The sequence below is a fragment of the Buteo buteo genome, chromosome 24, assembly GCF_964188355.1.
Source record: "Buteo buteo chromosome 24, bButBut1.hap1.1, whole genome shotgun sequence".
NCBI lineage: Eukaryota > Metazoa > Chordata > Aves > Accipitriformes > Accipitridae > Buteo > Buteo buteo.
This window is the reverse complement of record NC_134194.1, coordinates 6,169,738-6,182,402: the sequence shown is the minus strand read 5'-3', so window position 1 is coordinate 6,182,402 and position 12,665 is coordinate 6,169,738. Positions and strand designations below refer to the sequence as shown.

The 12,665-nt window shown below is 49.8% G+C and overlaps 1 protein-coding gene across 1 annotated transcript; it reads left to right on the top strand.

The window, feature by feature from the left end:
- The first annotated feature begins 1,500 nt into the window (after positions 1 to 1,500).
- Positions 1,501 to 8,470, top strand: LOC142044213 (uncharacterized). The gene is made up of 2 exons (XM_075056417.1): positions 1,501 to 1,635; positions 5,549 to 8,470. The coding sequence occupies exon 2, from the start codon at positions 5,551 to 5,553 to the stop codon at positions 6,541 to 6,543; it is 993 nt and encodes a 330-aa protein (XP_074912518.1). The 5' UTR covers positions 1,501 to 1,635; positions 5,549 to 5,550; the 3' UTR covers positions 6,544 to 8,470.
- Positions 8,471 to 12,665: the final 4,195 nt, after the last annotated feature.

Here is a 12,665-nt window from a genome sequence, read left to right as displayed (position 1 = left end):
TAGAGTCTGTTTTGTTTTGGTTTTTTCCCCCATTTGATGGTAATTATGGTGCCTGCAAGCAAGAAGGAGAAATCTAAGCTCTAAGTTGTTACTACAGCACGGCCCCAGCTGATCATTGCTGTTAGCAAATTTAATGCATGAAGGTTGAGGGTCGTTTCAGCAAACTTCAGCTGTTTGGCATCAGAAGTCCAGACAAATGGCTTAAGCTTGCACACCTTTGATATTTAAATGCTAAGCAATGGCTATTTCCAGAAAGCAAATAATCTCTGCTTTGAACTGTATCCTGAAGGGATGCACAAGTTTTATGAACTGCTGCTTTCTTTCCACTGGAGATAAGGAAAGAACCTGTATGATGAGTGTGGGCCTGGGCAACCAAATCAGCAGTGTAAGCCAATTCCAGCCTGAATGCTGGTAACACTGAGGATATTTGCATTAAAACTAAAGCAGTGATTTTTTAATCTAGGATTTCTGCTTTTCTCTCCGTCCCTCCCAGCAGCTCAGGACAGGTGGTGTGGGGAGCAGCAAGGTTCAGAAATGCACTCACGCTCTCTGGCCGTGGTCACGCAGGGATGTTGTGCTATTCCCCAGTAAGGAATAGCAGCTATCGAGGCTCCCTCTGAGGGCAGTATTTGGAAATAAAAGCAGAAGGAAGATTCAGCTGCAGAATAACTAGTCACCTCCCCACCCGACGTGACGCCGCAACAGAGGCTATGAGAGGGCTACTGGAGTTAGAGCAGAATTGCAATCAGCTTGCAGCACGTTAATAAGCCAGAAAACAAAGACTAATCCCCGCTGCCCAGAGACCTGCAAGGTCGGGCGCTGCCGGTCCTCCTGCCGAAGCGATTTGCCATAATGCACTTGTGCGGGCTCGCTCGGTGGGCGCCAGCTCGGTGGAAGACAAAGAGGGCCGATGCTGCACCTCTTCCCCGGGGAGGGCAGAGGAGGGACGAGGCTGCCGGTGCTGCGGCTGCACCTCTGCAGCGGGTGCATGGCTCAAGCAGCCGGTTCCCTGCGGCTGCTGGGGCACAACTGGGAGCGGGGAGGGAGGGGGACAGTGACACCGATGCCGCGAGCATCTCTCGCTCTCTTGGGCAGACCTGGCGAAGTGGCATGGGTTCGCTCGCGAAATAAGGCAGAGGAGGGGTGGAAGCAATCCAAAACCTAAGGACCCTCCGCTCAGCAGCAAAATACGATGGTACTACGGCTCCTCTTTTCACACCCACCCCCCCTCCCAGTTTGGAGCACAGGCAGCTTCTCCTGCAGCAAAACCACAGCACCGCGCTCACGTTTCAGGTGGAGAAAATACAATAAGGGAGTCGAGCGGCAGGGATTTGTCGGGGACCATCCCCCATTGGGGCTGGGATGCTCTTGCCTCCCTGATGCCCGTTTGCTGTCCCGATGCTACACGGCATCTGTCAGATGCGGGCTCTCCGGCAGGGCAGGCAGCCAGCGAGGCTATATTTAGCAACAGCAACAAAACAGGCAGCCGAATCAGCTGACTGGAGGCAGGGAAGCCTGATGCACGGTTTAGTTTTAGGCAGCACATATTCCGTGCCGAAAACAGGGAGGGAGAGAGACGTGGGCAGCCAGGGGAGCTGAAAGCCGCCCGTCCCTCCGCACCAGGCAGCGGCGCAGGTAAGGGGAGGATGTCCCAAAAACTGGGATCCGGACAGGGGCTGTGTCCTGGGTATTGCTGGGAAGGAGCCAGGATGGCCGCAGCCGAGGATGATGCTCCAGGCGCGGCTGGGAGGGGACGGCGCAGGGCTGGGGGGGGGTTTCTTTTTTTTGCTCTCTGGGGGCTGCTGGGTGGTGGTGGTGGGTGGGAAGGTGACCTCGGCACGGAGGGGGGCCGTGCCGGCACGGTGCCCGGGGATAAAGGGGATGGAATCCAGGCTGGAACCGATCCATCTTATCAGAAGAGTTTGACTGTAAATAGGTAATTTAATTTCCTTCCGGAGGAAGGGCGCGTTAACAGGAATTAGTTAATGATTGGCGCTATCGTAAGTTAACGCGGAGTGCCGGTGCCCATTAACTGACGTATCTGGCCGCCCTCCTTGACACCGGGGTCGGAACAGGCCCAGATCCCGAAAAAGCCGAGCTTGGCCGAGGGGGTGGGAGGAAAGGTGGAGGAGCAAGCTGTCTTCTTAATGCTTAAAGAAATGAGAAGAAAGGAGCAGACGGAATAAAGAAAGAGAAATAAAAAGGCCATAAGGTTTAAAACAAGCATCTCCTGCTCTCAGTTCAGCAAATCCCAGCTTGGCTGACTTTACCAGTAGCACCTGAGATGAAAACCAGTAAAAGCCAGTAGCAGCTCGGGGAGGGATGGGCACCCCGTGAGCTCCACCCTGGGCTCGGGGCGAGCTGCTCACTTGCACTCCGTATGTGATCCGCAGCTTCGCAGGGAGGTTCAACAAAGCCAGATTTATTTCCAGCAATGACATGCAAGGCATTAAAATAGCTAGCAAAGCACTTTTGTGTTCAATCACACGAGAAAGCTATATTGTGTCAGTAGATTATTCACATACAAATTCCATGCTGGGGGGATGGTAAAAAAAAAAAGGGGGGTGGGAAATCCAGGATCCAGCCTATGTGGTCATTTCTGCCAGAAGGAGAGTTAAGCAAAGCACAGGAGAGAGTATTTTAAGAAAAAAAAAAAAATCAGTACAGTTAGCAAACACTGCAACACAAAATATTTGTAAAAAAGATTTACCTGACTAGTGGGAGCAGTTTGATGGAAATCCATCCTAAAAAGAGTTGAAGATAACTACTTGAATATAAAGGATATGAATTAAGTCCCTTTGACTCTATGTAAGCATTCAGGGAAGGCTCTACCACTCCATAATTACATTTATGAACCACTGGCAGAGGCGAAAATGAACATGTTTGTACATTATCACCTGGTGCTTCTAGACGAGATCAGCTGTAATGTCACTTCATTTACATGATGCTCCCCACAGGGGTAGGTCAGCTCCTCCCCTGTTGAGATCAACTCTTGCCTGTTTGGACACACTGTGAAGTCAGAACCCTGTTACAGTGAACACACCCGCAGAGTATTAAACAAGGAGAGTAGTAATTTGTCCCTTGCTGCTACAACCCGGACAGTGAGACGAGCTATTGCATCTGTCCCACCTGCTTCAGCTGCTGACCCCTTGCATTGCTTCAGAAGGGAGCACGATTGCTGATCTCTTTAATGAACCTTTTATTTCCTACTGCACTTAATCACAGAATCACAGAATGATTTGGGTTGGAAGAGACCTTAAAGCTCATCTAGTTCCACCCCCCCCTGCCATGGGCAGGGACACCTTCCACTAGACCAGGTTGCTGAAAGCCCCATCCAACCTGGCCTTGAACACTGCCAGGGATGGGGCAGCCACAACGTCTCTGGGCAACCTGTGCCAGTGCCTCACCACCCTCACAGTGAAGAATTTCTTCCTTACAGCTAATCTAAATCTACCCTCTTTCAGTTTAAATCCATTACCCCTTGTCCTATCACTACAAAGTCCCTCCCCATCTCTCCTGTAGGTCCCTTTAGGTACTGGCAGGCTGCCATAAGGTCTGCCCAGAGCCTTCTCTTCTCCGGGCTGAACAACCCCAACTCTCTCAGCCTCACTTCATAGGAGAGGTGCTCCAGCCCTCTGATCATCTTCCTGGGGGGATAATCACCTCCCTCGACCTGCTGGTCATGCTTCTTTTGATGCAGCCCAGGATACGGTTGGCTTTCTGGGCTGCAAACGCACATTGGTGGGCCCTGTTGAGCTTCTCATCAACCAACACCCCCAAGTCCTTCTCCTCAGGGCTGCTCTCAATCCACTCATCACTCAGCCTGTATTTGTGCCTGGAATTGCCCCAACCCATGTGCAGGACCTTGCACTTGGCCTTGTTGAACTTCATGAGGTTCACACAGGCTCACCTCTCCAGCCTGTCCAGGTCCCTCTGGATGGCATCCCTTCCCTCCAGCCTGTCGACCGCACCACTCAGCTTGGTGTCATCGGCAAACTTGAGAAGGGCGCGCTCGATCCCGCTGTCCATGTCACTGACAAAGATGTTAAACAGCACCAGTCCCAATACCGACCCTGAGGAATGCCACTCATCACTTGTCTCCACTTGGACATCGAGCCATTTACTGCAACTCTTTGAGTACGACCATCCAGCCAATTCCTTATCCACCGAGTGGTCCATCCATCAAATCCATGTCTCTCCAATTTAGAGACAAGGATGTCATGCGGGACAGCGTCAAATGCTTTGTGCAAGTCTAGGCAGATGACATCAGTTGCTCTTCCTTTATCCACCAGTGCTGTAACCCAATTGTAGAAGGCCACCAAAATTGCCAGGCACAATTTGCCCTTAGTGAAACCATGTTGGCTGTCACCAATCACCTCCTTATTTTCCATATGCCTTAGCATAGTCTCCAGGAGGATCTGCTCCATAACCTTGCCAGGCACAGAGGTGAGACTGACTGGCAGGTAGTTCCCTGGGTCTTCCTTCTTTTCCTTTTTAAAAATAGGGGTTATGTTTCCCCTTTTCCAGTCAGTGGGAACTTCCCCGGACTGTCACGACTTTTCAAATATGATGGATAGTGGCTTAGCCACTTTGTCCATCAGTTCCCTCAGGATCCACAGGTGCATCTCATCAGGTCCCGTGGACTTGCGCACTTTCAGATTCCTTAGATGGTCTCAAACCTGATCTTCTCCTACAGTGGGCAGTTCTTCATTCTCCCAGTCCCTGGACTGCCAGTGAAGACTAAGGCAAAAAAGTCATGGAGTACCTCAGCCTTCTCCATGTCCTGGGTAATCAGGTCTCCTGTTTCCTTCTGGAGAGGGCCCACATTTTCCATAGTCTTCCTTTTACCACTGATGTACCTATAGAAGCTTTTCTTGTTGCCCTTGATGTCCCTGGCCAGATTTAATTCTATCAGGGCTTTAGCTTTCCTAACCTGATCCCTCACTGCTCGGACAATTTCTCTGTTTTCCTCCCAGGCTACGTATCCTTGCTTCCACCCTCTGTAGGCTTCCTTTTTGTGTCTGAGTTTGTCCAGGAGCTCCTTGTTCATCCATGCAGGCCTCCTGGCGTTTTTGCCTGATTTCCTCTTTGTTGGGATACATTGCTCCTGAGCTTGGAGGAGGTGATCCCTGAACGTTAACCAGCTTTCTTGGGCCCCTCTTCCCTCCAGGGCTTTATCCCATGGTACTCTACCAAGCAGGTCCCCGAAGAGGACAAATTCTGCTCCCCTGAAGTCGAGGGTACCGAGCTTGCTGTGTGCCCTTCTCGCTGCCCTAAGGATCTTGAACTCCACCATTTCGTGGTCACCGCAGCCAAGGCTGCCCTTGAGCTTCACTTGGCTTCTTTTCTATATATGGGGTCTTTATGAAGCCATGGATATAAAAGTACTGCCAGCAAACTTTTAAAACGCAGTTTCTGTAAGCACCACTGTTTGCCACAAGAAAACATCGGGTGGCTCAGGTAGCGTGGACTTTACAGAAACAAGCCCAGAATTTCTTTACCGCAGCTGGCTTTCACAGGCTGATCATGTCTGGTCTGTTCTTTGCAGCCATGGCACCCCGGATAAGACTGAGTCTTTCAAAGCCTCTCCCAACCATATGCGAAACCCACGAGGAAGTGATGGAAGATTCAACCAGCAACCTGAAGTGCACTGGAAGCACTGCAGCCAGCCCAGACGCATACTCCAGCGACGATTACATTCAATCCATCTGCCACCTCGCCAGACCCACCTTCCCGGGCCTTCCTGAAAGCAGCTGTAAGGTTCAGGACAGAAAGACCCTGAAGACCCTTGAAGACGTGTCATGGTCTCCATCCCTTGGAGCAACACAGCAGGAAACATCAAAATATAAGTTGACCAATCTCATCTCAAATGTGGTGCCGCTGGGAAAAGTCATGCCTGCAGAAACCGACTTCTGGTCCAGAGAGGACCCCCTGGCACAGATTTACACGCGTGCAGGAAAGCTCTGCTCCTCCAAGGCTTCTTCATATGGTAAAAGCTCCAGCACTGGTTACTCATGGTGCAACTCTTCTGCCCTAAACGGTGAATTTCAACCCCCAACCGTGAAAGAAAAAGCCAGAGGGAAACCCAATTTTCCACGAGTATTCAGTTTTCCAAGGCTTCCCTCCCCAAGACCAGTGCAGAAAGAAGCGGTCTGCTCAGAGCTGAAGTATCTCAGAAGAGATGAGGGAACAGTTTTAGGGAGTAACCACAGTCAGAAAGAAAATGGCCCCGTGTTCATTAATAGGGAAGAGCTATTGCCATCCTCAGCCAGAGGGAAGCTGGTAGGAAACCCAGCCTTGCGCTGCTCTGAAAGAAGGCAGAGTTGTTTGTTCAATAGAGCAGGCACCGATGAAAAAGAAGGGAGAGAAACTTCTTACTGTGACAAAAATGTAACAGATGATGTCCCCACCAAGCAGAGATACTCTGAGTGTTTCCAGGTACCTAAAAAAGCCATGATCCATAACTGGATTTCAGAGCACAGATGCATCTGGAAAGAAGCAAAGGTAAAAGCTTGTTTGCTCCCAGCTATTTCTGAAGTGTGAAGAAGTAGCTGCTCAGAATAATTTTATTCACAAGATACAACCACCCTGTGCTCTAGATGCTCTCCCCGGAGTCCTTACACAGAAAACATGGCTTGAATATGCATGCAAGTCAGGCAGACTTTTGTGACCCATCATATCCCTCATCAGTGGGCAAAGGGACAATTCAGAGTCTCATCCACTAAGGAAACAGCAATTAGTTCTCATTTCGGAAAGGCAACAGTTCATAAAGCATCTCCCCCCGCCTATTGCCTAGAACTGCCCTGAGCACGAAGAAAAGCTGCAGAGAGTACAAACCCCATCTGTTCTGCGGGAACATCAAACTACTGGTGTTTTCCAGCAAATGCCAAAGAGCCAGATGTTGCTTACACTTAGGTACGGTTATTCTGCAAGGAACATTCTGACTGATGCTTGGACAGTACTAAACGTGCTCTCTCTGACATATACATTTACGAGGAGACCCATTATAGATCCCTGCGCCAACACCAGAATACCACTGGATAGGTCATCTGTTAGTGCAGTACCATAAAGAAATATTTTTTAAAAATCGCAAGAAGTCTTTTATGAGGATTTGCTAGAGGGCAACATGGAGAATATTACAACTCCTCTGGGTGGGGATTTTCCTGTTTCTTTCCCCAGCACAACCCTGTTACCTTTACTCCTTGATTTACCCTTGGCAGGAGGAGTGCTAGGAGCCCTGGGTGGGCATTGCCATCCTGGAGCTGTAACAACCTGTGATGCCAGCTGTAAAAAAACCAGATGTCATGATGGTCTCTGCACTGTCAGAGGACCTGAATGTAAAATAATAATTTCTGGGTTTCCCTTCACATCTGTGCTTCTGTATTCTCACCTACCTGACCATGCTAACGATGCTGACTGTGCTTCGCCTGGTGCTGTGAGACTGAAACATGAAAAAACCACCGCGTAAGCGCGTGGTACGACCATCTAGCACATAACGTATGTAAAACAATCCAGCGGATGTTAGTGCTACATGGGACGTCTGCCAGAAGAGAAGGATTCCCGCGCTGCTGCGAGGTCCCGGCGTGGTGTGGTAAGTAGATGGCCAGCTCATCCCTCGCGGCTCTGCAGAGACTTCTCCGTCCAGAGAAACCATCTCTCATCGGCGCTTTCTCCTGCAGTCAGAGCAACCTCACCTACCTGCGTTTGGTACTGCACTCTCCGAAGCCAGCCAAGAGAAGCAGGTGAGAAAACTGCAAAGCAATACTAGCCTAATTATTACTACTACTACCAGGAATAAATCTTTTGGCACAGAGGAGAGCGCAGGGACCAGGCTGCTTGTTCAACAGCAGCTAAGATGGGAAATACCATTGGAAAGCTGCAATTATAAAAATGCTCAGAAACGATTTATAAACCACCCCAGAGCAGATTAAATCAGAAGGCAACTTCTGCTCAGTACCAACATGAGTGTAAATACGTTTGAGGATCAAAAGGTGAGCATATTTGAGCTTCTCATTCTCACATCTCTTACCTCAAATATTTTTTCTCCTGTTGAAACTCATTAGCACTATGGAGCTGATGCTTTTCATCTTTGTTTTTGAACTAACCACACAGCAAGAACAAAAGTGAAGGTGGCTCCAGCATTTATTAGAGCTGATGGAGAGAGTTGAATCAGGGAGGTGCCAGCCCACTCTGCCTCCTCTACATCTTTCCCTTCCTTCTCAGGTTAATGCTGGGATTTAATGCTGCTTGTCCTTATTGCCCTGCTGACATTTTAATTTCTCTCCATGTGAATACTTATGACACTAGTGCCTAGCAAGTCTTGTGCCAACTGCATGTATCACTGCCTTTGACAGAGGAAACAAATAAAATCGTTACACCAAGCTGCTGTTTCCATTACTGCAGAACCACAGGGGATTATTTTCAGTGCAGGGCTGGTCCACAGCACATGGGCTTGTGATTCTCCACCCAAACACCTTCTCACCCCACCAGGTCACCAACAGAGCCAACTCCCAGGCCCTTTCCCCACACATTCAATGCCTTGCAAAGCTTTTCTGCCTTGTCAGGGTCAGGCCCTCCGTGCCCTGGACCCAGGCAATTGCTTCCCTTACAACCAGCCAAGCTGTGCATCAGCAGGTTTCGCCGGGGCAAGCGCTGTAGCTAAAATATTCATCCTCATGGCCGAGGCACAAAAGGGCCTTCACACCTCACCCCTTCGGCAGCTGATGCCCAACACCGTGAATCCTTCCCAGCAGCCACATGATCCCGCGAGTCTCTAAAACCCTGAAACCCATCAACTTTTCCAGCACGAGCTCCCCAGAGATCTAAAACCTGCGAGCAGGGACTGGAGCAGCGATGTGCCGCGTCTAGAGGAGAGCCCAGCCATGGAGCTCACAGCTCAGCCCTTTCTGCTGCTGCTGGCTCTGCAAATATTGCAATACCCAGAGCAAAGAGGTGCAGGAGCAGGTTAGAGCTGCAACTCAGGACACCTTGGGAAAAGCCCCCAGCTCCTCTTACCGAGGATGGGGAGCAGTGCCGTGGTCTGCGGGGCTGGGGCAAACGGCAGGGCTGGGCTCAGTGCTGGGGGGGATTTGTAATCACGGCGGCAGTTCCAGATTTGCTCAGCAGCAGGTTGCTACGTGCCCGTGGAGCACTAGGTATTTGGTGTTAGGTGCAGCAAGGCTTGGAGGAATGAAGCTTTGGAGCGAATCGGCTCTTTCCCGAGCATACTTTTTCTTTAGTGAAAACTGAGCTACCATTCGAGCAACTGCGAGAGGAGCCGAAGATGCTGGGATGCAGGAAAGATGGGGACAAACAGAGGCACGGGCAAATCGGGGTCACAGGAGTGACAAGGCAGCAGGGCGAGAGGAGGGAAACACGGGGCCGATGGTCCCTGCGAGCCGGCAGCTCCGCAGGATGGGAATGCCGGGGGGCCGGGAGCCCCAGGCTGAGGGGATTCTAGCTGTGTAGTAAAGGCTGTGACAGGGGTGAGAAAAGGAAACGTGGTTTACATAGGACAGAGACAGCAGATAGGGAGGGTTATTAGCTTCAGCCACCCTTCAGGTTCAGATAGATCCTGTTTGGAAAAGCACAGCCCTCACCTTCTTCACCATCGCCTCTTGGAAACGAACACATCGGCCCCCACGAAATCACTGGGCAATTAAATACTGCAACACTTCCCTGGATAAGGCAGTTTTGCAGCCGTACAACATCATCCACCTCCCACGGACGCCCTCCGGGCTGGTTCAGCAAGGAGCCGGGGTGGGGGGCAGCCCCTTCGCCCCACTGCTGCCGGCAGCGGCTGCGGTGAGAGCCCCGCGGCTCCCCGGCACCGAGGGCAATCCCGAAGGTGACCGAGAGCTGCCGAGGGACCTGCAGTCCTGCCGGGGGAAAAGAAATGGGATGCATTTGCACGGGCTGACATGGGTATACAGCACTTTTCTGCCTGTTCTCGCCTTTCGCAACTGTACTGCCCCATGGATGTATACCTGGGGCCGTTGGGAAACGCTCTCCCTCTTTTTCTCTATACAGAACAGTCGGGATAAACCTGCAGAAGTCGCAGCCTGTTCAGAAGTGCTCCCAGACAAGAAAGAAAACCTTATCTAGGAATTTAGGTCACGGAGTGAGATAAAAGCCGTGCTGCTTCCACGGCCCATCTCATGGCAGACTCTGCATTTGAAGTCGCTGGCAGAAAAATCTCATTTATTGAGATCATCAGAACTGCCAAAGGGATTTGGATTAATTTGAATGGGGAATTGGTATCCAAATCCCACCGGCAGCTTTCAGTCTCAGCCTTCACAACCAGTTCACAAGCAATCCACGGGCTAACGTGCAATTTTGCTTGCGTGATCAGGCAGCCTTTTACTACTGCAAACAGTAAATGCATTTGGACACAGAAAATCACGACCAGAATTTGCAAACCAGAAACAGCGAGGTAGAACCAAAACCGTCCCACTCTTTCCTCAAATGCTTGTCTTTCAAATGACAAAGATACCGATCAGATCAAACCAAAGGTGAGGGAGCAAGGGCTCTGCGAGCCTCGTTAATGGGATCTGGTGATTAGGTTTGTGCAACGCAGAAGCAGCTCAGAAACTCCTACAGCAGCCACAGCACACGGGGACCCTCATCCACTGCAGGAGAGGCCTTTCTGTGCCAACACGGACAGCCAGGAAGGCAGATGTTGATCAGAAATTAAAATACGAGCCAGAGCAATGTGATTACAGACAGGAATAGGTCACAAACGGGTCTCTCTCAGGGAGGGATCATAATGCCCAGAGACAAGCTGGAGCAGATTTAAGGGCTGCACAACAAACAGGTAGATGCAGGAGGTGTGTGAGTGAGGTTAGCAAAACCAGTTTCTAAAAAGGTCTTTAACTCCAAAGTTAGGATAAAAGCAGCTATTTTTGTTTGAAGAAAAAAATCCAAATCTTAAAGCTCCAAGAGAAAACACAGGGCCTAATTTTAGGGGGTCAGACCCGAGCCCGAGGAAGAACACAGGGTCCCTCTGCTGAAAGCAGGGCCTCTGTGGATAGTACATCAGGTTTCCCTGTGCCCTGAGTGCCTGCAATTGGGCCTAACTGCTCACTAAGCGCATATTTTAATTAACTTTGAGCCTTCCTAAGTGGAGAGTAATGATAAATGGCGTACAAGGAAGTTAAACTGCATTTAGTGACTAAGCAGGAATCCCTTAGCTTTGAATGAAATGCTCGTATGTCCCATCAGCAACATGATTAATGGCAAAGTCTTTTGCATTTGCAGCTGTAACCATGGGCAGAAGAGACATCCGAAAGGATGGCTGAAAGCTTTTCTGCTCGTGTTTGAAGAGTCAGATCATTCACACACACCACTCTGCCTTGCCCACCAGAGCCCACGTGCGGTTTTTGGGGCTGGCACCACTTATGTGGGGCACAGCTGACACCAGTGGTGACCCCTGAAGCACCACATCTTGGGGTCCTGGCCTTTTCCCATCCTCTGGGATTCGCAAGTATAATGTAACTTGCCTGGCACGATGCAAAATACTTGTTGTGTAAATACAGATGTAATGTTCCTGGCAATCGCAGACTTCCTGGAATTAATGCTCCTGGAGGCAACGCTTCCGAGGACTGTTGCGAGGAGCTGTAGAAAAACTGGGCATTTTTGGAATACCATCTACTTGCTACATAATGTTTGACCAAATACCATTTAGAATCAAAGGGAGCCTGTAAGTGCTTTGGAATGGACTTGTAATGGGAATAACTAACTGCTGCATTTAAAGCACAGATTTCTAATAGCAGCTGATGAGGGAAATCAAATTATTAGTTTATTTATTTGGATGTATTAGCATTTTGCCAACCATTTCTTGTCTTTATTTTAAATTAATCTAGCTGAAAGCACATCAGCCTGCCGTGAGCTTAGCAAAACCTGTGTGTTAACCACAACATTTTAGCTGCCTGCACTTCACACAACTTGCAGCGGCTTTTCCTCTCTGTGATCAGCAAGTCTCTGTTCTGCAAAGCAGGGTCGTCACGCAAGCTGAAAACAGAACTAGCCAGCAGGAAGACTGCCACATCTCATCTGCTGGTGGAGTATGACATCTACAAGTCAGCTGAGTTTAGCTGAATGTTTTGTTATTTTACCCTTAGTCACAAGTACGTAGGAGAGAAAATGGCTTCTGGTTTATACCAGAGGTGTTGGGCTGCAAGTTTTATATCTAACTCACTTGATGGAGCATCGAGTGGAGCTAACCTGGCTCGTGGATCAGCTTCAGAAACGGAGATGCCACATCTCAAGTGTCCAGGCTCCAGAGCAATTACACGAGAAATACCAACTTTGCTCGAGGTGCTCTTCATGTTCCCCCTCAGCTCACGCAATAGAAGCATCGAACTGCACAGAAAAAAATGGTGATGTTTGCTCACAGATGGCCTTCATGGGTTAGTAATGCCAGCTACCCATCGGGTGCCGTTCGGCTGGGTGCTGTACAAATGCATGGAGAGTGGCCATCTCCGACTCGCTGAGCCTATGAGCCATTCAAACCTCATTAGCGAGATTAGCTGGGTGCTTCAGATTAAGGTTGATTTGCACAAAGAGCAAAGGAACCTGTGCATGGTCCTTGCTCACAGCAGAGCCAGTGCTGTTAGTCAAAAATATTCCTGGTCTTTAGGGCAAGCAAATTTAAGCACAGGCTTGAT